Source organism: Pipra filicauda, unplaced genomic scaffold (assembly GCF_003945595.2).
Source record: "Pipra filicauda isolate LSUMZ 115617 unplaced genomic scaffold, ASM394559v2 scaffold321_size1097455_pilon, whole genome shotgun sequence".
In the NCBI taxonomy this organism is placed as follows: Eukaryota; Metazoa; Chordata; class Aves; order Passeriformes; family Pipridae; genus Pipra; species Pipra filicauda.
Genome location: NW_024104445.1, coordinates 815,151 through 837,583, shown reverse-complemented (window position 1 = coordinate 837,583; position 22,433 = coordinate 815,151). Strand labels below are relative to the sequence as shown.

The following is a 22,433-nucleotide window of genomic DNA, read 5'->3' as shown; positions in this document are numbered from 1 at the left end:
CAGGCCAAACCAACCAGAGAGAGACGAAAAAACAGGGAGCCCAGATGAGGATGGGTGGAGTGGCGCAACCCGGATGGGAGCGACGAGGAGAAAACCCTTCCGGCGAGTCCCCGCTCCCGCAGACGTCTGGAGCCGGGAACTGGCGGGATGCGAGCGTGGGATGAGCACAGGCAGCACCCAGGGGTGGGCCCGGGGGGTCCCCACTCACCTATTAGCACCTCCCACTTGCCGCTGGCTTGTGTCACCTCGTAGGCGCAGCGCATCTCGTTCATGCTCACCCCGCCCAGGATGAAGATGATGAGGCGGGGCCCGCTGCGGTACTCGCCTGGAGCCTTGTTCTTGTGCCAGTGGCCGTAGCGGGCACTGAGGGAGGAAGAGGAGGGTGAAGGAGGGCACGAGGCAGCACCTCTTGGCTAAAGAATGTGCTGGTTTGCTCCCAGGTGGGGCAGGAGGAGCGCAGTGAGCTTGGCTCGAGGTTACGGGATGGGAAAGTGAGGCATGGGATGGCTGGAGGGAAAACAAGGAATGGGATGTCTGGAGGGAAATGGAGGAATGGGATGGTTGGAGGAAAGCTGTGGAATGGGATGTCTGCAGGGAAGCTGAGAAATGGGATGTCTGGAGGGAAACTGAGGAATAGGATGTCTGGAGGGAAACAGAGAGACAGGATGACTGAAGGGAAAATCAGACATGGGATGTCTGGAGGGAAAACAAGGAATGGGATGGCTGCAAGGAAATTGAGGAATGGGATGTCTGCAGGGAAATTGAGGAACGGGATGGCTGGAGGGAAATTGAGGAATGGGATGTCTGCAGGGAAATTGAGGAATGGGATGTCTGGAAGGAAATTGAGGAATGGGATGTCTGCAGGGAAATTGAGGAATGGGATGTCTGGAGGGAAACTGAGATACAGGATGCCTGAAGGGGAAATCAGGCATGGGATGGCTGGAGGGAAAACAAGGAATGGGATGTCTGAAGGGAAGCTGAGGCATGGGATGCCTGAATGGAAATGGACACACGGGATGCCTGGGGGGAATGGAGGTATGGGATGACCGAAGGGAAACTGAGGCATGGGATGACTGAGGGAAGCTAGAGGGAAACTCAGGTATGGAGATGTTTGGAGGGAAAATGGAGAACAGGATGTCTGGAGGGAATCTGAGACATAGGACTCCTAAAGGGAAACGGAGGCACAGGTTGTCTGGAGGGAAACTGAGGCACGAGACGCCTGAAGGGAAATGGAGGCATGGGATTCCAGTTTTCCTGAAGGGAAACTGAGGAATGGGATGCCTGAGGGAAAACTGAGCTACTGGATGCCCAAATGAGCACAGAGCAGCTCACAGACCTGCTGCTGGATCCAGCCCCTGGGGCCAGGAGGGATGGATGCTGATGGTGATCCTGGTGAGGATGCCCAGGGGAGGACGGGGGGACCCTGATCCAGGTGAGGATGCCCAGGGGAGGATGATGGGACCCACCTGACGGCAGTGGTGCTGAAGGAGGCGGAGGAGCGGGTGGAGATGTACGGGTAGTGCTTGGTGTCCAGCTTGTCATCGATGGCATCCTGTGGGCAGACAGCCATGGACTCAGGGTCAGTGAGGAGCCAGGCACAGCCTCTGGCCCCAGAGCCCCTCAGGAGGGCTGTGCCCAGGATTCCCCTCCTGGGAAGCTCAGGGGCATGAGCTGAGCTGGAGGTGTCTCCCCTGTGATCCCCTCCCTGCTGCTTCACCAGTGCTGGGGGGTTAATGCCACCCATGAGACCTTGGTGAGGAGCTGCTGCCCTGGGCAGGCCCCTCTGGCCCTGGGGATGAGGTTTAGGGGTGTCCTGGGTATGAAGCCACCCCCAGGGAGTTTGTGAAAAAGGAAAGCATAAGCTCTGTGGTTTTGGGAATCAAAGGAGCTGAGGCTCTGCTTGTCTCAGTGCCTGGGAGCAGAGGCAGCACTGATATCCCCCTCCCCAAAATGTGGCTCCAGGGTCTGTCTGTCTGTCTGAGTGGGTGAAATGTCTGTGTTGGGGACTGGTTTTGGTGCTGTGCTCTGCACAGAACCAAGGAGGACACCCTGATTTGAGGGGTGGGAGGGAGGGAGCAGGTCAGGAAAAAGGTAATGTCTGGAAAAACCTCACTTTTTGGCTTTGCTCAGGGCTACCCGAGCACAGAGCTCCTGGGATAGCTCCTGTGGGTACAGGCACAGCTGTGCAGAGCCATCCCTGTCCCCTGGGTCAGCTGGGACATGGGCAAGGCTGTGATGAGGCCACCCAGCCATGCCCACGGTGGCACACACAGGTGGCACACACACACAACCAACCAGTCTGTTACTGCATTTTGTGCTGCAGGGATGCCATGCAAGCCATACATCCTACCTGGGGCCAGCATGCTCATGGAGGCCAGGAAAGCCCCCCAGAATATTCCAATCCCAGCCTGGAGGGCCCGTGCCGGGGAGAGGTGTCATGGTTTGGCTAAGAGCAGCCAGCTCTCCGCAGGTCCCTTCCTGGGTGGATCTGGGGTCCCTGCTCTGCCCCCTCAGCCCCTGTCCCTGCTGGCTCACCTCCATGATGTCCTTGATCACAGGGGTCCATCGGGAGAGCTGGTAGGTCTGCTCGCTGATCCGCTCCTTCCGCTCGGGCTTGCTCCGGCGGCGCAGGGTGGACTGGGCACAGGGAGCACAGGGACACCCTGAGACACGGGGGCTGCGGCAGGGGGACCACCCAGAGGGGTGCCAGGGGCATCCCGGGGGGGGTTGTGGCTCCCAGAACAGAGGCAGGGTCCTCCCTCCCTCCCAGAGGGCAGCAGGAGCACACAGCGGGCACACTCACGTCTGTGATGATGGGCACCCCGAGGTGGGCCATGTTGGTGATGATCTCGCTGTCCTCTGCTGGGATCTGGGCGTGCTGGATCAGCTTGTTCAGGTTCTCCTCGGTGATACCTGCAAGTGCAACGGGGACATGGTGTCCTGAGGAATGCCTTCCACAGGGATACAGCCCCTCCCTGGGGTACAGCCCCTCCCTGGGGTACAGCCCCTCCCTGGGGTACAGCCCTTCCATGGGGTACAGCCCCTCCCTGGGGTACAGCCTCTCCATGGGGTACAGCCCCTCCCTGGGGTACAGCCCTTCCATGGGGATACAGCCCCTCCATGGGGTACAGCCCTTCCATGGGGGTACAGCCCCTCCATGGGGTACAGCCCTTCCATGGGGGTACAGCCCCTCCATGGGGTACAGCCCTTCCATGGGGTACAGCCCTTCCATGGGGATACAGCCCTTCCATGGGGTACAGTCCCTCCATGGGGATACAGCCCTTCCATGGGGTACAGTCCCTCCATGGGGATACAGCCCTTCCATGGGGTACAGTCCCTCCATGGGGATACAGCCCTTCCATGGGGATACAGCCCCTCCATGGGGTACAGCCTCTCCACGGGGATACAGCCCCTCCATGGGGTACAGCCCCTCCATGGGGATACAGCCCCTCCATGGGGTACAGTCCCTCCACGGGGATACAGCCCCTCCACGGGGATACAGTCCCTCCACGGGGATACAGCCCTTCCATGGGGATACAGCCCCTCCATGGGGTACAGCCCTTCCACTGCTGCCTTAGGACACCCAGCCTGGTGCTGCTCAGGGAGGCAGGGCTGGGTTTTTCCATGTGGCTTATCCTGGCCAAACCTGGGGAGCTGCCAGCACCCAGCCCTGCCCAGGTGTCCTCACCGTTCTTCAGGAAGATGTAGAGCAGGATGATGCGGATCTTGTCATAGGTGCTGACATTCCCATCCAGCAGGATGGGCACGATGGCCCTCATGGGGTCCTTGATCTTCTCACCCTCGGCATCAGTGCCCATGGCCAGGTCCTGCAGAGAACACACGTGCTCGTCCCCCCTCCACCCTGCCAGGACGGTGCTGCCAGGGGGGATGTGGGGCTGGGGGGGCTGGTTTGGTACCTGCTCGACTCTGCAGAGCTTGTCCACAGTGCCCTGGTAGTGCTTCATGCAGTCCTCAGCCAGGTGCAGGTGGGTGGAGTACTGGGGAGACACGAGGGGCCACCCTTGCAGTGCTGGCAGCAGCCAAAGGTCCCTGTGCCACCACCCATGGCCAGGGACACTCCAGGGAGTGCTGCCACCTCCTGCTCCCCGGGTGGGCCCAGTCACCAAACACAATCCCCCCTCCTCATACCTTGCTGAGCTCCTTTTGGTACTGTGGCATCTTCTTCAGCATCTGGGACAGGTCTCTCATGGTGGTCTGTGAGGGAAGGGGACGTGGTCACTCTCCCTTGGGGACCCGGGGGCCGTGGGCAGAGAGGGGATGACCCCACCAAGGACTTCTGTGCCCATGTGATCCCCTCACGGGGGTTTGGTGACACCTGATGTGTCACTGCCAGGTCTCCTCGGCTGCAGCTGAGGGGCGGGGGGGGGTCCTGCAGCTCTGTGAACTGCAGTGTCAGGGGGACAAATCCCCCAAGGACCTTCCCCTGGGCCCACCCTGTGCCTGGCTGGGGCTGAGATGGTCCTTTCAGCTCCTGGTCACTTCAACATCCTATTTCCACCAGGGTCCCCTCACTGCCACCAGCTCAGGGGCTCTGCAAGGGAACAGGCTGGGGACACAGGCAGCTGCTGTGGGGGTACACGGACCTTGTCCTGGGGGCAAACTGATCCCTGTGGTGTGGTGCCCTCCCAAGGAACCCCATTTCCCCAGCCCTGGGTGTAGGGCTGAGACCCCACAGCCATCTCCCCCCACCAGAGACCTGAGCACCCTTGTCCCTTTGCAGAGATGCCCACTGGGTGCCCCCAGGAGACTCCACCACGTGCCAGCCCATGGCTGAGGCCCCTGGATGCCCATCCCTGGCTTGGCAGATGCAGCCAGGTCACCTTATCACCCGTGTTCATCCTCTTGCTTGAAGAAAACTCCTTCAGGGACCGGGTCACCTCCCTGGGGAGAGGAGGAGGGCAGAGCTGTGAGCAGGGAGGGGACCCTCACAGAGGGGTGGGTGGCAATGCCAAGCCAATGTCCCACCCAGATGGCAAACAGCCCAAGGGGACACTCACTGGGACACCTCAGCGATGTGTTTGTGGCGCAGGGTGACCCACAGGTCGTCATCCTCATCCAGGAGAACCTCCTTAATCCGGGCCTCTCCAATGCCACTTGTCTCATACCTGGGAAAAGGGAGGGAGTGTCATGGTGGGAATGGGGCTGAGGGGGTACACAGCCCCCTCACTGCCTGGGCTTAGGGAAATGGGGGGACATGGGGGGACCTGGGAGACACTGGGGCTCTTCCTGGCTCTGCCAGCAGCAAGGTGAAGTTATTTCAACTCTCACCTTCTTGTACCCCTTCACCTACTAAATGCTGGGAAGGGGCCAAGGGCTGACGGCTGGAAAAGCCCCTTTTGCCCCAGTCCTGCCCATCCCCCATGCCAGACTGCAGGCAGGACCGGTGGCTCCCAACGGATGACTCGTGATGGATGGAGGGATGCTGAGCTTCCAACCCCTGCTGGAGGGTTTGGACTAGGGGGGCCCACGGGGGTGGAGGGGATGGCAGTGCTGCACTCACTTGTAGACATCGTTCTCGATGGGCAGCAGGTCGTAGCTCATGGCCTGGAAGGTCAGCTCGTGCAGCACCGGGGAAGCGGGATCGAAGCCACGGTCCAGGATGAGGAGCTGGGAGCGAGCCTTGTCTGGACCCTGTGGAGCCAGGGGAGCTGTCAACACTGAGGCTGAGGGTTCCACCAGCCCCACAGGTCCTCAGGAGAAGCTGTTCTGGGGTCCCTGCTCGGGGTCTGTGACTGCCCTGGGGCAGAGCTCCAGCGGGACTTCAGGAGCGAAGCATCACCCCCACACCCTCCCCTGGGGCACCATCCCCACTCACCTCGCCCATGGTGGGGTCATCAGCCTTGTAGGCATCCAGCTTGTCCTGGATGAGCTGTGCCAGCATGGCATTGTCCTTGTAATCCCTGGGGGAGGCAGGGGCACAGGTCAGCTCCCCAGGGCATGGCATGGGGAGGCGACGTCGCCTTCCCTTGGCTCATGGGAGAGAGACCTGAGCAGGTTTGGTTGCCCATTCCCACCTCTCCCTGCTGAGCTCCACTTTGCAGTGGCACCACTTAAGTCCCAACACCCCCAGCTCTGCAGAGCATCAACTCTGAGCCTGTTCACCCTGAGCACAGACGTCTGTCTGTCCGTCCCACCACCCCCACGCCCGGAGCAGCACCGGGCACAGCACGGCCTCACCCCTGCCCCGTGCTGGGCACACCCCCGGCTCTCTGGTGCTGCTGGGGCAGCGGGGCAGGTCCCAGGGGTGCCCCCACGCCGCCCTTACCCCCGGTACCGCACGGCTGGGTACTCCTTGAGCGTGGCACAGAGCGTGGCGATCTGCTCCGCCAGCCGCTCCAGGATCGGGTTCTTCATCTGCGCCTTGTGGGGGCTGTAAAAGCTCTGGAAGGAGTCAGCTGAATCCAGGGAGTAAACCTGGGGGGGTGGGAGGGAGGTCAGAGGGGGTGTCTGGAGGAGAGCAGCCCTGGGTGGGTTTGGGAACCAGATTCATGCCCAGATAAAGGTCCCAGCTGAGCCTGAGACAGGGCAGCCAGAGCTCAGTGTTGCTCAGGGCATCCCTCAGGCTTTCAGCTGCCAGCTCTGGGCCCTGATGCCTTTCCCAGCTCCAGCTCCATGGTACAGTCCCTACCCTGATGGGCTCCCTGGACCCCAGCTCCAGCTCCATGTAAGCAGAGCAGGGCAGGAGACCCCCTACCCATAGCAGTCACCTGCTCCCAGGCAGGGAATCAGAGACCCAGGGGTGGCAGGGACACAATGCTCCCCAGTTGTGCCCCCAGTAAGGACCAGAAGCCAATTTGGCTGCACATGGAGATGCCAAGAGATGCCACTGCCCAGAAATGCTGAGGATTGAAGGGCTGATGGCACCGAGCGGGTCTGGCACCACTGTCCCCCTGAACCCCCGTGTGCCCAGCTGGGCACATGGCACAGGGCCAGCTCCCTGGTGCCCTTGGCTGGTGGGGAGGCAGAGCTGGCCAACAGCAGCTGCTGGCACGGGGCCAAGGCAGGGCACCAGCCAAATCCCCGGGGGCGGATCAGCCCGGGAAGTAATCACAGGAGACAGGGAGGAAGGGTCGAGCGGGGCCGGGGAGCCAGCCCGGGGTGCAGAGCTGTTACACAAACCCCCACGGGCTGGGGAAGGACCCAGAGCATCCCCTGGCAGTGCCATCCCCTGCAGCACCCCAGTGGGGACAGTGCCCAGCCCGGCCTCACCTGGGACTCGGAGGGGAGGAAGGCAATGTTGATCTCCGTCAGGGTTTTGATGACCTTGGCGGCGCGGGACTTCACCAGCTCGTTGAACAGGGCGTCGGGACAGGCTGGGAGGGGAGGAGGAGGAGGGTAAAGCTCAGCATCCCTCCCTCCTCCCTCCTCCATCCTCCCTCCCTCCATCCTCCCTCCCTCCATCCTCCTTCCCTCCATCCTCCCTCCCTCCATTCTCCCTCCCTTCATCCTCCATCCCTCCATCCTCTCTCCCTTCATCCCCCCACCCTCCCTCCCTCCCTCCATCCTCCTTCCCTCCATTCTCCCTCCCTTCATCCTCCATCCCTCCATCCTCCCTCCCTCCATCCTCCTTCCCTCCATTCTCCTTCCCTCCATCCTCTCTCCCTCCATTCTCCCTCCATCCTGCCTCCCTCCATTCTCCCTCCCTTCATCCCCCCACCCTCCCTCCCTCTATCCTTCTTCCCTCCCTCCATCCTCCTCCCCTCCATCCTCCCTCCCTCCCTCCATCCTCCCTCCCTCCATCCTCTGTCCCTCCATCCTCCTCCCTCCCTCCCTGCTTTCTTGCACCCCGTTAATGAATTTCCCCCTGCTCTGGGTACTCACAGTCAGTGAAGAAGACGTGGGCAGCTCTGTACTTGGAGGTGGGGGGATCCTTGAAGTCGTTGATGAGGGAGTGGATGGACTGGAAGAGAGAGGGATCAGCTGGGCTGGGCAGGGTGGCACCATGGGCATCTCAGCAGCATCACCCAGCGTCCTCCCTCCTGGCACAGGGGGAGCTCTGCACCTCCATCCCACTGTCCCAGAGGTACCACCGGCCTCGCTGGAGCCAGGATGCTTCCTGTGGGCACAGCTGCCCATCCCAGCACGGACATCCCACCGCCTCATCCTTGCCAAATTCCGGGCACCCCCCCCCCGTGTCCTCACCTTCTCCGAGGGGGTGATGAGATAAACGGCCTCCAGGCTGGGCAGCGGCTCCCGGCGCTTGTTGATGTCTTCCACAACTGGGGGGAAAAACAGGGATCGTGGCAGGGATCAGTGTGGGCAGGGGCACTTGGATACCCCATGGTTGTTGGATACCCCCCAGCAGCACAGGGGATGGGGGGTTGTTGGATATCCCATGGCAGCACAGGGGATGTGGAGGTTGTTGGATATCCCATGGCAGCCCAGGGGATGTCAGGGTTGTTGGATATCCCATGGCAGCACAGGGGATGTGGGAGTTGTTGGATATCCCATGGTAGCACAGAGGATGTCAGGGTTGTTGGATATCCCATGGCAGCACAGAGCATGTGGGAGTTGTTGGATATCCCATGGTAGCACAGAGGATGTCAGGGTTGTTGGATATCCCATGGCAGCACAGGGGATGTGGGGGTTGTTGGATATCCCATGGCAGCACAGGGGATGTGGGAGTTGTTGGATATCCCATGGTAGCCCAGGGGATGTGGGAGTTGTTGGATATCCCATGGCAGCACAGGGAATGTGGGAGTTGTTGGATATCCCATGGCAGCCCAGGGGATATCGGGGTTGTTGGATATCCCATGGCAGCACAGGGGATGTGGGAGTTGTTGGATATCCCATGGCAGCCCAGGGGATGTGGGAGTTGTTGGATATCTCATGGCAGCCCAGGGGATGTGGGAGTTGTTGGATATCCCATGGCAGCCCAGGGGATGTCAGGGTTGTTGGATATCCCATGGCAGCCCAGGGGATGTGGGAGTTGTTGGATATCCCATGGCAGCCCAGGGGATGTCAGGGTTGTTGGATATCCCATGGCAGCACAGGGGATGTGGGAGTTGTTGGATATCCCATGGCAGCCCAGGGGATGTGGGAGTTGTTGGATATCCCATGGCAGCCCAGGGGATGTGGAGGTTGTTGGATATCCCATGGCAGCCCAGGGGATGTCAGGGTTGTTGGATATCCCATGGTACCCCAGGGGATGTGGGAGTTGTTGGATATCTCATGGCAGCCCAGGGGATGTCAGGGTTGTTGGATATCCCATGGCAGCCCAGGGGATGTGGGAGTTGTTGGATATCCCATGGCAGCACGGGGCCAGCCCTGCCAACCCCTCCATGTCCAAAACACGCCCTGGCACTCATCCCTGCCCACTCAGGAGATGCACCCACCCCATCCCAGCTCCGTGGTCCCTGCTGTGTGTGTGGGCACCTGGCCAGGTCCCAGGGGCCACTGATCTGTCTGTGCTCCCATGCTGCTGTTCCCTTGGTTTATCCTCACATTCCCTGCCAGGGCAAACCACCTGGGGGTGATGCTGTGGCTCTACCCAAGCTGGGCCCCCAACACCTCCCAGTGCCCAGTCTGGCGTTTCCTTCTCCTTTCTGAGTGTTGCAGGGAGCTATTTATTTACAGGGCTGACATAAAACACCACCTGGTCTCCTCCTTGGATTGAGGCCCTGCCAGGAGACAGGGTGTTCTGGCTGCTCCAGCCCCAGCAGGCAAGGAGGGACCTGTGGAACACCAGCCTGGCACCAAGAGCTGCCCACGAGCCATGGGAGGTGTGGTGGCTCCATCCCAAGCGGGGTAGGGCTGGGTGGGGGCTGTGCCCTCTTGCCTTGTGCCAGCCTGGAGATGCCTCTGGTACAGAAGGAGGTTCTGCCCTTGCCACAGGGAGGTTTGTGGGCTGCAGGGAGCTGGTACTCACTGGTTATGCCCTCTGTCATGATGTCTGTCATCTTGCAGCAGGAGGAGAGCATCCGCATGCTGAGCTGGTCCACCACCAGCACCTGGGGAGAGGGGCTGTGAGTGGGGGGGATGGCATGGGCTGCCCTTCCCCACCCCTTCCCCACCCTGGGGAACTCCCTGCCTGCACCTGCTCCCTCCCTCCCACCCTCCTCCTCCTCTCCTGCCCCCCCCCAGGTTTGGTGCTTACCTTCCATTCCCCCTTCTTCTTCACTTTCCGGATCACATCGTGCATAATCTCTGGAAGAAAAGGGAATATGGGGAAGGGTGAGCACCCCAGCTTCCACCCTGGGGCACCCCAGGGGTCGTCAGCAGCAGGGGGGGCTGTGCCAGAGGCACCAAAACCCCCCACCCATGAGCCCCAGTACCTTAACTGGGGATGTGGAGAGTGAGCCTTAGTCCCCCAGTGCCTTAACTGGGAACATGGGGAGTGAGCCCTAGTCCCCCAGTGCCTTAACTGGGAACATGGGGAGTGAGCCTTAGTCCCCCAGTGCCTTAACTGGGAACATGGGGAGTGAGCCTTAGTCCCCCAGTGCCTTAACTGGGAACATGGGGAGTGAGCCCCAGTCCCCTAGTGCCTTAACTGGGAACATGGGGAGTGAGCCCCAGTCCCCCAGTGCCTTAACTGGGATGTGGGGAGGGGATGTGGGTAGTTTTGGGGTACCCAGGGAGGGGCAGTCTCCCCTCAGCCCTGTTTTCCTCTCATGCTTGGCACGAACAGATGGAGCCCAGGCTGGTGGGTCTGGGGGTCCCTCTGGGGAGCCTGGGGGCCACCCCACATGTCTCAGCCCTAATCCAAAGTGCCAGGAAAACAACAGCAGCTTAAGAGCTCCTTTTAGAAACAAGAATCAAGCAGCCTGAGCCTGTTCCTTGTAATCCCTCACAATCCCATTTCACCTCCCGCGGCTGCCGGGCTTATGCAACCAGCTGGGACAGCAGGGACCCCTCAGGGACCCCTCGGGGCTGCTCCCCATGGGGTGGGGGTTCAGGCAACACAAGGGGGCCCTGGCAGAGGGATGGGGATGCCACCTTTGGGGCTGAGTTGCAGGAAGGGGGTTTTAAGCTTTGCCCTCCTGCCAAGACACATGTACTGCCTAAACATCTGTTTTGGGGGATGTAAGGTGCCCCCCAAACCCTGAATGTCCCCTTTGACCCTGGTGTGGGAACCATCACCCCTCACAGAGCAGGGATGTGCCAGGGAATGCCCAGCTGAGCCTGAGGAAAAGAGTCTGTGCCATGTCCCTGTGCAAAGCTTCTCCCTGGATTCCATCCCCGGAGGGTTTTGCTCTGACCCCACCCCCGGTCTCAGGACAGGGATGGAAATGCCCAATTAAAACCCAATTAAAAATGTTTCTAAATTAGAAAACAGAGGCGTGGGCGTCCCATTGCTGAAGGTGCCACCCTGCCAGTCTTGGGACCCTTCCTGTGGGAGTCACCCCCAGGGTAAAGCCCAGCACCGGTGCCAGCAGGGATGAAACAGAAGCCTGTGAGCATCTCTGTCTGTCCGTCCTGCTGGAAAACCTGGGAGCAGCCATTCCTCCCACTGCACATCCACCTCCTTCCCAGCACCATCCGCCTCAGGGGAGCCCCAGAAGGGCCTTGAATTTGGGGTCCTGCCTGCCCTTGGTCACTCTCCAGGGGCAAAGGGGGTGCAGGGCAGCTCCAGGCTGGGAAAGGGGGGATGGAGGGTAACTGGGTACCTGAGCTGGGCAAAGCCCACCTAGATTCAGTCACCCACACAGCAAACAAGTGAACCAGGAATTGCCCTTGCCACGGGCAGGAGCTGGCAGTGAGGGCTGCCTGTGCATCCCTGTCCTGCTCCCTGGTGCCTGGCTGGCACAGCAGCGTGGCTGGGAAGGAGGGATGTGCTGGCATCCCTCCCCTCCCCTCCATTACTCACGTTTGGCTCCTTCCCCAGAGCAAGGATCCAGCAATAACAGTGCTGTTTACAAGGCCCCATCCCACCCCACAGCCCCGATCCCAGCAAAGCACGGGGGGGCCAGGGTGGTGCACCACGTGCCAGGCAGAGATCCCAGCTGGGAAAGGGGCGGGAAGAAGCAGCAGGCAGGAAGAAAATCCCTTTTCAGGAAGAGATCCTGCCCCTGTGATGAGAGTGCTGCCCTGACCCAGGGCTGGGAGGAAGGAAGGGAGGAAGGAAGGAGGTAACGAGCGTCCTGGGGCCCAGGGGAAGGTGCTGTCGGAGCAAAGGCTCCCATGAGTTGGTCCTGGGGTGCTCTCAGCACCCTCCACTTGCTGTGGAGAGGGAGGGATGGGGGGCCCAGGGTAGGGAAGCCCAAAAAGGGCTCCCAAATTGCTGCCTCAGCCGCTCTTGAGCTTGTCCTCGCTGCAGGGGACATTTTGTCCCCAGTGCCCAGCTTTGTGGGAATGCTGTGTCCCTTCTGCCCGTGGATGGGCTGAGCTGGATGGAGGATGCTCGGGGGGAGCACCTGCCTGGCTGCAAAAAGTGCTGTCCTGTCCCCCAGCCCCATCCTGGCACCAAGATGGGCCTCCCAGAGCAGGAACTGGGCGCCTCAGAGGGTGACTGCTCTGAGCTTTGTGGTTTCAGAGTGTTCACACCCTGGTCAGAGATGGGCCCCAGGCACAGCTGTTCCCTGCACTGATGTCCTCTCCTGCCTCCACCTTGGGTCAGATTTGGCTGCCAGAGGCAGCTCAGAGCCCAGGCAGAGCTGGGAAAGGGGAAGATCCACAGAGCATCCTCCAAAGAGGCTCCAGGGCCCTGCCCAAGGGCACAGATGGGAGATGAGTGTCACACCTGGAGGACACAGGGCCACGAGCTTCCCCTCCTGAGTGTCCTTGCAGCAGCCATCAAACCCCCAGCTTAGGGAAGAGTGGTCTGGATTCCCAGGGGATTTGGCAGCTCCTCCATTCCCTGAGGTCCCCAAGTCACTCCAGGCCACCTCCCAGCAAGTGGTGCCCTCACATTCCTCATCAGTGGGTCAGATGTTGCCACCCATGTCCCCAAATGGTCCCCAAAGAGTTGTTGGGCTCCAGTATCAGTTGGTGATGTTCACAGTCAAGCTTTTCACAGCCAAGCTTTTCATCTTGGAGATGAAACCACGTTTTAGGAATAAAAAATACTACGAGCAACTCAGGCAGCGCCTCCAACACTGGGCTTGTCCGGACCTACCACGTCACATCTATTCCTTCAGGCTGGAAGAATTTTAATTCCAATTTCTACCAAGAACAGACCACACAGACAGCTCTGCACCCCTCCTCCAACAGCAGAGCCTATGGATAGGGCAGGACAATTCCCCTGTGGGATGGAGAACCCCTGGAGCAACATGGCCCTAAAAGTTTTGCTCTAACCATGCAGGTGACATGTTCGAGCCCCATCACATCTTCATGGGACCCACCCCCTGCAGGGAGACTTGTCCTTGGGGTGACACGTGCCATGGAAATGACCCACTGCATCGTGCCCAAGCAGGGCCACAAGCTGGTGACACGGTGGCCTAGTAGGACCTGAGCCCATCCCTGCCTCCGAGAGGCTTAGCCCAGGTTATTTATACTGAGCTGCCTGGGCAGCCTTTCTCCAGCCCCACCTCGTCCTGCTCGGGCATGGAAACAGCAACTGGACCTGGGGGAAGAGGGAGCATCCCCTCCATGGCTGGTGCCCACACCAACTAAGCTGTGCCCAAGCACGGCCTGTGCTGAGATGGACCCATTTTGGGATGCCCCAAGTCCATTATCCCGCTTCAGAACGAGCCTGGAAGCTGATGAGCAGCCCTGGTGGAAGCAGTAAAGCCTTGTCCTGGCCTCCACCCCACCCTGGGACACCAGGCCAGTGGGGGATGCTGCAGCCAGGGACATTCCAGCTTTAGTGCTGTCCCACACCGGCAGTGATGGCCAAGCCCTTCCCTCCTGGAGCAGTGAGACCAAACTCCTGCTGCTCAGAAATGCTCCTTTGCTGCCACACCCTCGGACCTCACCAGGGCCTGATGTGGGACAGGAAGATGGAGCTGCTCTGTGGGCATGGATTGCCCAAGGTCCTACAGGAGATGAGTGCTCCCAGTCATGGGCCTTTCCCTCTCCACACGTTTTGGGATCCCAAATCCCTGAGCAGCTCCGGAGAGCCGGATCACAGAAATCCACAGTGAGGTTTGCTCAAGACCCACTTCTCCTAAAAAGCTGTCAGGCTGCATCTCCCAGACGAACACGTTTGGCTTTGGGTTGGCCTGGCAACTGCTTTTGTGCTGGTTCATTAACTCATTGCTCAAGACAGTGTGAATGTTACACTGATACAACCATGTCTGGATGTAGTGGAGCACGTCCCTACCTCTGAACATCCTCAGCCAGGGCTCTCCAAGCACCAACCCCAAGCTGTCCCAAATAAAACAGGCATCATGGACCACAGGATGACAGGAATGGCCCTCAGTGACCATTCTGACAGGAGATAACTTCACTGGCAGGAGGCCAAGCCTACTTGATGTCCTTCAGCACAGCTAAGAACCACCCAGGGATGGTTTGAGCCTGGAGACTGCTGTGCCCATAACCCAAGCAAGTCTCAAACATCTCCCCTCCAGCAGTCCAAGATCACCCACTTATCTCACTGGACTGTGCCCACCTGGACCCTTCAGCCTTCCTGGGGGACACATCCCTCACGTGGGAACCTGCTGCTCCAGCTGCAGGAAGTCCTGCATGGGCAGAACTGCCCAGGCTGAGCTTCATCCTCCTCTCCCCAGCCCTGGACGAGGTGAACTTCAGTATTTCCACACCCAGAGCAGCACCACGCTCTCCCTCCCACCTGCTGGTGCCAGTGCCACGTGTTGAAGCCACGCTGAGCAGTGTTTGTGCTGCTCTGGGGACCTGTGTGGCTCTGCTGGGGCTCCAGAGTCATGGATTAGTCACGCTAATCGTAGTAACCTGTGATTAATTCCTCCTTTCCCTATTTGAACTGCTCTCCTGGAGGATCTGTGTATTTATACCTGCTGGCCACAGCCTCAGGAAACCTGCACAGCCTGGAGAGGAGGAGAACAGAGACCTGGAGGTCTTGAACTCTAGAGGTTGAGTAACACACCCAGAAGTAAAAGAAGGGAAATGAAATGCCTGATGACACCCATGAATCACTGTGACTGCCCTGGAGAAACGGGGTAAAAATCACAAGGGTTTTCACTGCAGGATCGGGCACGTGGTGGCATTGTTGGGGTGTCCTGGGCAGGGCCAGGAGCTGGACTTTGATGGTCCTTGTGGGTCCTTTCCAGCTCAGGATATTCTGTGACCACTCCTGGCAGTTTCCTTGGGTCTGCACAAGGACCTGGGACTTTAGCAGGGTCTCTCTGTTCAGGTAGAACCAGTGACCCACAGACCTTCAGGTCCCTGCTGAAGGCATCACCTTGTGCTTGTCCTCTCCCTGCAGGTGTTTCCATCCCCAGCAGACACTGTCTGTCCCTGGCTGCCAGTGGCTGTAGGCGCTGGTGGTGTGGCCAACGTGGGTGGTGTTTCAGTGCCAAGAGGAGCCCAGAGCAGCAGGAGAGCACACATGGGGTGTCACAGCGACCTGGAGGGGAGGCCACCTTCTCCCAGGGGTGGGTCACTCTCTCCTACAAGTGTGGCCGTGACTTTTTGAGCCGGTTCTGCTCTGTCTTGAACCACAGTAGAGAAAAACCCCAACACACTGGGGCTCTTCAGGCTGGGCTTGGTGGGAATCCAGGCTGGGCTGTGCCCACAGACACCAGGCACGGGCTGATGGGCGGCTGAGCTGCTCCAGCTCTGAGTGGTCTTCACTGTTCCTTTAATGGCCCAAGGTCAAACCACCTGGTGGGCTCCAGAAAAGACCCTCCAGCACACGTGTCTGTGCACATCCATATGTCTGTGTGTGCACAGGGTGATGTGGGAGCCCACAAATCACTGCACCTTCAGCCTGATCTATTTTTGGACTCTCCAGAGCCAAGTTCCTTCCCCGAGCTGTGAGTTGGTGGACGCAGCATCTGCTCCTCAGCGTGCAACCAAGAGCCATGTGACGATGATTCTCCTTTTAAATGTGTTGATTTGGTGGCAGGAAGGAGGGAATCTCTCCTGGGACGTCCTCCCTGAGAGGTGCAGGGGATTTAGAGCCAGACCACACTTTTCAAGAGGGAAATAAGTCCTCTGTGGCAGAGGCTTTTTCAACCTTGCAGACACTGGTGGGTGGATGCAGACCTGCCAAACTGAGGGTTGTCACTCTTGGTCACCTTCCATGGTCACATATGGGCAAGAGTTTCTCAGCCCCTGGTACAGAGCGTGGTGTGGAGACTGAAAATCCTCTGCAATGCCTGTGAAGGTGAGTCCTGAATTTTGTATCTGCTTTTTCAAGCTTTCCCAACATAGAGCTGGCACTGGAGGTGAGACAGATCCTGGTGACAGATCTACAGGCCCCAGCAGAGGCTTTGCCAAGCTTCCTGTACCATTCCTGTCAGGTTGGTGGGCTCCCAGGAGCTGGGCACTGGAAGGGTGGGCTGCCCAGGAAGCGACTGGTTTCAGGGTCTGCTCCCATCCATGGTGAACACAGAGCACAGAGACCTCTCCTCCTCACCCATCCACCTCTCCATCAGGCTGGGATCATGCCCATGCAGGCAGGAAGATCCATGTGCATCCCTGCAATGGTCCCACTGGCGCAGCAGCCCTGAGCCCTTCGCTGCCTCCTCTTCCTCTGCTTGGCAGAGACCTTGCCAGACCTGGGGCAGCACACAAACTGTATCCTGGGCACTGAGCTGGGCCCAGAGCACCCTCCACGAGCGGTATCTGGGCCTGGAAGCTCCCTGTGCCCACAGCACGGGGTGCTGGGAGCTGTGAGGTGCCCAAGCAGCCGGGGTGAGTCACGTAGCAGCCGCCCTGCAGCGGGTCCCCAGGGCTGTGCCCCGAGGCTGGCAGTGCCCCAGCCCTGCCTGTGCCTCCTCCCTGTCCCTGGAGGTGCAGCACAGCATGAACCTGGCACCCTGAGTCATCACGTCCCAGCACACCCAGGCAGGGGTGGGCCCTGGAGAGGCACAGAGGGGGCCACGGGTGACATGATGGGGACAAGAGCGACAGGGCAGGCAGTGGGTGCTGTCCGTGGGTGCTGGGGCCTGGTCCAGGTGGGATTTAGCCGTGGGGCTCCTTGGCATGGCCCTGGCAGGAGGCCCCTGGCACAGGTCGGCTCCGTGGGAGGCTGCCCAGGTGAGGATGCTCCGTGGGAGGATCAGCTGGTGTCCTGGGGGAAAGGTGTTTTCTTGCTGTCTCTGCAAGGCAGTGGGGCACTTCCTTATCCCAGGGCTCCTCTGCTTCTCCCAGCTGTCCCTGACAGCAACAGGAGCAGGAGAAGCCTTTGGGGAGGTTGAAGGGGTCCAGGGTTTTGGGATCCAGAGCCTCCATAGGCTCCAGCCACGTGTCCTGCAGCAGCTCCCCATGGGTGCAGGCACTGCCCGGGTGTCACCCCTGCAGCACAGCCCATCTCACCTCGCTGCTGACAGGTCAGGGAAGTAAAACCAGCCTCCTCCTCCTCTTCCTCCTCCTCCTCCTCCTCCTCCTGCTCTCCATTGCAGGCTGCTGCAAGAGAGCCAGGACCAGGCTGGGCAGGGGAAGCTCGGGGCAGATTGCCCTGAGAAGATCCAAGGAGCTCTGGGGCACAAGAGGATAGGAGGGATATCCACCTGGGGGGGGTCAGATGAAGATTTGGAGATGGGTGCCCTCACTCACGCTTGGGGGAGATCTTTCCAGCCAGCACCAGGACACAGTGTTTGGTTGTCCAGCGGGGCTCGCTGGGAGGTGGCACAGAGGGAATACAAGGCACGGCAGAAGGAACCTGGTCCTCAGACATCACCTCTGGGGGCAAGTGCACTCAGCTCCAGCCCCAGCCAGTCCTGGAGGGATGCAGCCACCACTGCTGGACACTGCAGGAAGGTGCAGGGACAGCCCCCCCAGCAGACACCCCACAGCTCTGGGGGGGTCACAACCCAGCTCTGCCCTTCTCCAGCAACACTCACCCACCTCACCCCCCTGCCCACCGCCTGCCACCTCCTCAGAGGCCTCCAAAACCCGTCTTGTCATGGCACCAGCTGGTCAGAGGAATAATCCGGGTCTGGAGGGAAGCCAGGGCAGAATGCAGCTCCGGAGGGGGGGCTGGCGGAGTGAGCCATGGCAACGCGGCAGCATCCTTCCTTCCCATCCTCCCCATCCTCCCCATCCTTCCCTTCCTCACGAGGAGGGAACCCAGCAGAGATGTCCTGCCTCAGGGTCAGCCCCAGGCTCAGACCTCCTGCTCCTTAGGAGCAAACATCTCCTGCAGGAAAACCTCCAGGGAGTCCCAGCCCGAGGGCAGGCTGGCGCAGTGGGAGCCAGGGAATCTCGTGCCCAGGGACAGGGGTAGTCTGGAGAGCAGGCTCACCCCAACTCAGGGGGAGCAGCTCCCCCTGAAAACAGCCCCCCCAGGCGGGCACTGACCCACCAAGCCCAGGAGCTTCCCGTGGCAGCACCCTGACCCCCGTGGGAGGGCAGGGCTGGCCCCCAGGGTGCCCCTCCAGGGTCCCATCCCTCGCTCCTCTGCAGCATTTTCCCTGCACAAACCCCGCTCCCTCCTTCCACCCACCCACGCTCCCCTGCCAGCCCTGCTACTGCAACTGATGCCCGGCTCTGAATTATCGTTTTTTCAGTCTGGAATGATTTTTTTCTTTTTTTTTTTTTTTTTTTTTTTTTTTTTTTTTTTTTTTTGTTTTTGTTTTTGTTTTTCCCAGGGAAAGAAGGGAGCAGTTTGTCACCAAAGCCTGGAGGGAAGGATTGAGCCAGATTTCAGTGATGCTGCCTCGAACCTCTGCGTGTCTGTGTGTGTGTCTGTGCTCCCCCCCAGCCTGCTCCAGCGCAGAGACAATGAATGAAAATCAGGGACACGCAGTGGCGCTGGGCTCTGTCCCCTCTCCGCCGAGGGCACCGGAGGTGGCCCTGCCAGAGGGTGCGTGGGCGGCGGGTCCATCCCCCCCCTCGCCGCATCCAACCGGGCTGGGGGCAGCCCCTCTCCCCACTTCAGATGCGAGGGGACCACCCCCCTCCCCAAAATAAATCACCCGATCCAACCTCCCCCCTCCCCAAAGCCCATCCTGCAGCACAGGCACACCGGGACACTTCCCTGCCTTTCCCCTTCCATTTTGGGCTCTTATCCCCATTGCAGCACCGGGGGGGGGGGGATGTCGCAGCCCCCCATCCCCGGGTGGGGAGGTGACGGTGGGGGGAGCGCGGCAGGGCCATCAACCCACGGGAATCCCCGCGCTGTCCCCCCCCGTAATCTCCCCCCTCCCTCCCAAAAAAAACACCACCCACCCGATCACACCACCAGCCCCGGCCGCGCCATCTGCAGCGGGCGCGGGAGGGCGGGGGGGAATCACCCACGGGCACGGACGGCACGCCAAAAATAAAAAAAACCACCCCAAAACAATAAAATAATAATAAAATAATAATAATAAAAAAAAAACCCGGCCGCGTCTGGCCACGCTGCCACGGAAATAAACCCTGCGAGAGGCGGGGAGGAGGAGGAGGAGGAGGAGGAGGAGGAGGAAGGCTCATGGCTGCGGGGGGAAGTTCCCACCGGTTCCTGCCCTTTCGGCTTTTCCATTTTCTCATTTGTTTTTTTTTTTTTTTTTTGGCGATGCGGAGTTTTTCCGCCGTAATTTCGCCCCGGGGGAAAAGGGTCGCCCCCCTTCCCTCCTCCGGCCTCGGGTGTTTCGGAGAACAACCCCCCCTCCCGCCGCGCTTCCCCCCGGGAGAATATCGCCTTGCAACAGCCGGGAAGGAGGAAGCGCAGCCGGGCAACGATCGTGCCGTGCCCCCGCCCGCGGCTCCCGGGAATATTCCCGGCCGGGAATAGACCCCCGCGGGATGCCCGAGGCCGGAGGGGCGGGTTTGGCCTTGGGGAGGGATAAGAAGGAGGGAGGAAGGGCCACGGCGGCCCCCCGGATGGGGGGAGCAAAGTCACGTCCGGGCAAATAATAATGATAATAATAATAATCATGGAAATAATACCAAAAATAAAAAAAAATCGCCGTTTCAGCGGGATTCGCTGCAGAACAAAGCGGGAGGGCCCGGCCTGGCACTGCGCTGGGGGGGTGGGGGGCATTTAGGGGGGTGGTCTGCACAGCCCTGTGCCCCCCCTCCCGGGGCTCAGCCCCCCCTCCCCGTGGGGCGGTTGTTTGGGGGGCACGGGGGGATGGGGGGGCACAGCAGGGGGGCTCCAGCGCCTCTCGCTTCCCTCTCCCCCACCCCTTCTTTCTCCCCCCCCCCCCCCCCAGCACTGCAGAAAAAAAACCCCAAGAGCCGCAAAAATCCCACAAATCAACCCCGGAAGGTGACAGCACCCACGACCCCAACCCCCCCCAAAACCCATCGGCGCGTCCCCCGTGGGGGTGTCCCACGTCCCCCCCACGCCCCGAGGGTCCGTATTGCGCATCCGCAGCATCCCCCCCACCCCCGGCAAGGGCAGCCCCCCCAGTCCGACCCCCCCCTCCTCCCGCCACCCCCGCGCAGTTTAACCGCGTTTCCCACCCCCCCCAACACCCCACGGGGGACGCGGATCTTACTCTCTCCCACCACAGCCTTGAGTCCGATGGGGGCCATGTCTCGGTGCCGGGGCGGGGGGGGCGCAGCGCCCTGGGGAGGGTGGGTTTTGGGGAGGGGGGGGGTCACCCACAGGCACACACGGCCGGGCGAGGCTGCGGGTGGCGGCGCAGGGATGCGGAGGGAGGAGGGAAGAGGGAGGAGGACCTGGGGGGATCGGCAGGGGGGGTTGCGGGGGGGGCGGATCGAGGTTGGGAGGGGGTTGCGGGGGGGGGCGGTGCGGAGGGCTCAGCTGACCGGGGCGGGGTTTGACGTGACGTCACAGGCCACGCCCCGGCCACGCCCCGTTGGATGCCACGCCTCCCGCGCCGCAGCGCCCTCTGCGGAGCGCCCTCTGCGACCGGGAGCCGGTACTGCAACGGGGAGAGACCACAGACACACCCCCGGCATCGCCCCGCACACGGAATCACACACAGATACACACACGGCATCGCCCCGCACACGGCATCACACACAGACACACCCCCGGCATCGCCCCGCACACGGAATCACACACAGATACACACACGGCATCGCCCCGCACACGGAATCACACACAGACACACACACGGCATCGTCCCACACACGGAATCACACACAGACACACACACGGCATCGCCCCACACACAGAATCACACACAGACACACACACGGCATCGCCCCGCACACGAAATCACACACAGACACACAGACCACACATCGCCACGGCATCACACACAGACACACCCCCGGCATCGCCCCGCACACGGAATCACACACAGACACACCCCCGGCATCGCCCCACAGACAGAATCACACACGGACACACCCCCACAACCCCACGGTGCAGGGAATCACGCACAGACACACACACACACAGCATCACTCCGCACACGGCGTCACCCACAGACACGCACCCGGCATGGCCCCGCACGGAGCATCACACACCGACACGCAGCCGGCACCTCCCCGCACACGGCGGCACCCACAGACGCACACCCGGAACCCTTCCGCACCCGCAATCCCCCCGCACACGGCATCGCCCGGCACCCGGCATCCCCCCCGCTCTCAGCATCCACACGCACACAGAAAACATCCCCTCTTGCCCGCACCCGGCATCCCCCTCCCCTGCACTCAGCACCCACACACACACACCCGGCGTCCCCCCCGCTCCCGCATCCAGCATCACAGACACACAGAGCACTCCCCTGCACCCGGCATTCCCCCAGATACACCCTGCATCCTCCCGAACACACCCGGCATCCCCCCGAACACACCCGTCATCCCCCCGAACACACCCGGCGTCCTCCCGAACACACCCGGCATCTCCCGAACACACCCGGCATCCCCCCGAACACACCCGCCATCCTCCCGAACACACCCGGCATCCCCCCGAACACACCTGGCATCCCCCCATACACACCCGGCTTTCCCCCGCACCCAGCATCACCCCCGGACCCAACATCACCCTTCCTCCAACCAGCAGCCCCCCCCTCACCCGGGATTCCCCCGGCCCCGCACCCCCCAGGACTCAGCTCTGCCCCCCCCCGGGTTTATTTTGGCAGTGCCAAAGCAAAGCACTGCCCCTCCTCACCCCCAGGGCTGCAGCCAGGACAGGGGGGAGAGGTCTTTAGGGTGAATCAGGCTCATTTCCCACTAAAATATCTTCCCACAAACAGGGGCTCGGTCGCCTTGTGCCCTCCCACCCACGACGGGCACGGCTGGGGCTGTAAATCTGGGGGCAAAAGGGACGTGTTCCCCCTGTGCCCAGCACGGCACCCACCGAGCTTCCCCTCCAGGCTGGGTGTGGGTACATGCCAGGGCCACCAGCCACCGTGGTTGGCCCTGAGCTGGCTCCCAGGGCCGTGCCCAGGGGATTTGGGTGCTCCTGTGCTCCCCCTTCCAGACTTGGGCAGTGTGTGATGGGGTGAGGCGGGAGGGAATGGGAAAGGAGGGGGGGGAAATGGGAAAGG

At 61.0% G+C, this 22,433-nt stretch overlaps 1 protein-coding gene across 1 annotated transcript in view; it reads right to left on the bottom strand.

Moving 5' to 3' along the window:
* Positions 1-20,664, bottom strand: part of LOC113991275 (syntaxin-binding protein 1) — a 26,037-nt gene extending 5,373 nt beyond the window's left edge. Inside the window, exons 1-18 of the mRNA XM_039383716.1 lie at positions 20,466-20,664; positions 10,118-10,167; positions 9,890-9,971; positions 8,164-8,240; positions 7,843-7,921; positions 7,231-7,334; positions 6,287-6,435; positions 5,837-5,921; positions 5,522-5,652; positions 5,019-5,126; positions 4,842-4,902; positions 4,150-4,215; positions 3,918-3,998; positions 3,689-3,827; positions 2,804-2,913; positions 2,536-2,637; positions 1,467-1,552; positions 6-363 (exon numbers count right to left, since the gene is read on the bottom strand). Of these exons, the coding sequence (XP_039239650.1) occupies positions 6-363; positions 1,467-1,552; positions 2,536-2,637; positions 2,804-2,913; positions 3,689-3,827; positions 3,918-3,998; positions 4,150-4,215; positions 4,842-4,902; positions 5,019-5,126; positions 5,522-5,652; positions 5,837-5,921; positions 6,287-6,435; positions 7,231-7,334; positions 7,843-7,921; positions 8,164-8,240; positions 9,890-9,971; positions 10,118-10,167; positions 20,466-20,502 (1,905 nt within the window). The 5' untranslated portion in view covers positions 20,503-20,664. The remainder of the gene's footprint in view (positions 1-5; positions 364-1,466; positions 1,553-2,535; positions 2,638-2,803; positions 2,914-3,688; positions 3,828-3,917; positions 3,999-4,149; positions 4,216-4,841; positions 4,903-5,018; positions 5,127-5,521; positions 5,653-5,836; positions 5,922-6,286; positions 6,436-7,230; positions 7,335-7,842; positions 7,922-8,163; positions 8,241-9,889; positions 9,972-10,117; positions 10,168-20,465) is intronic.
* Between the last annotated feature and the right edge of the window lie 1,769 nt (positions 20,665-22,433).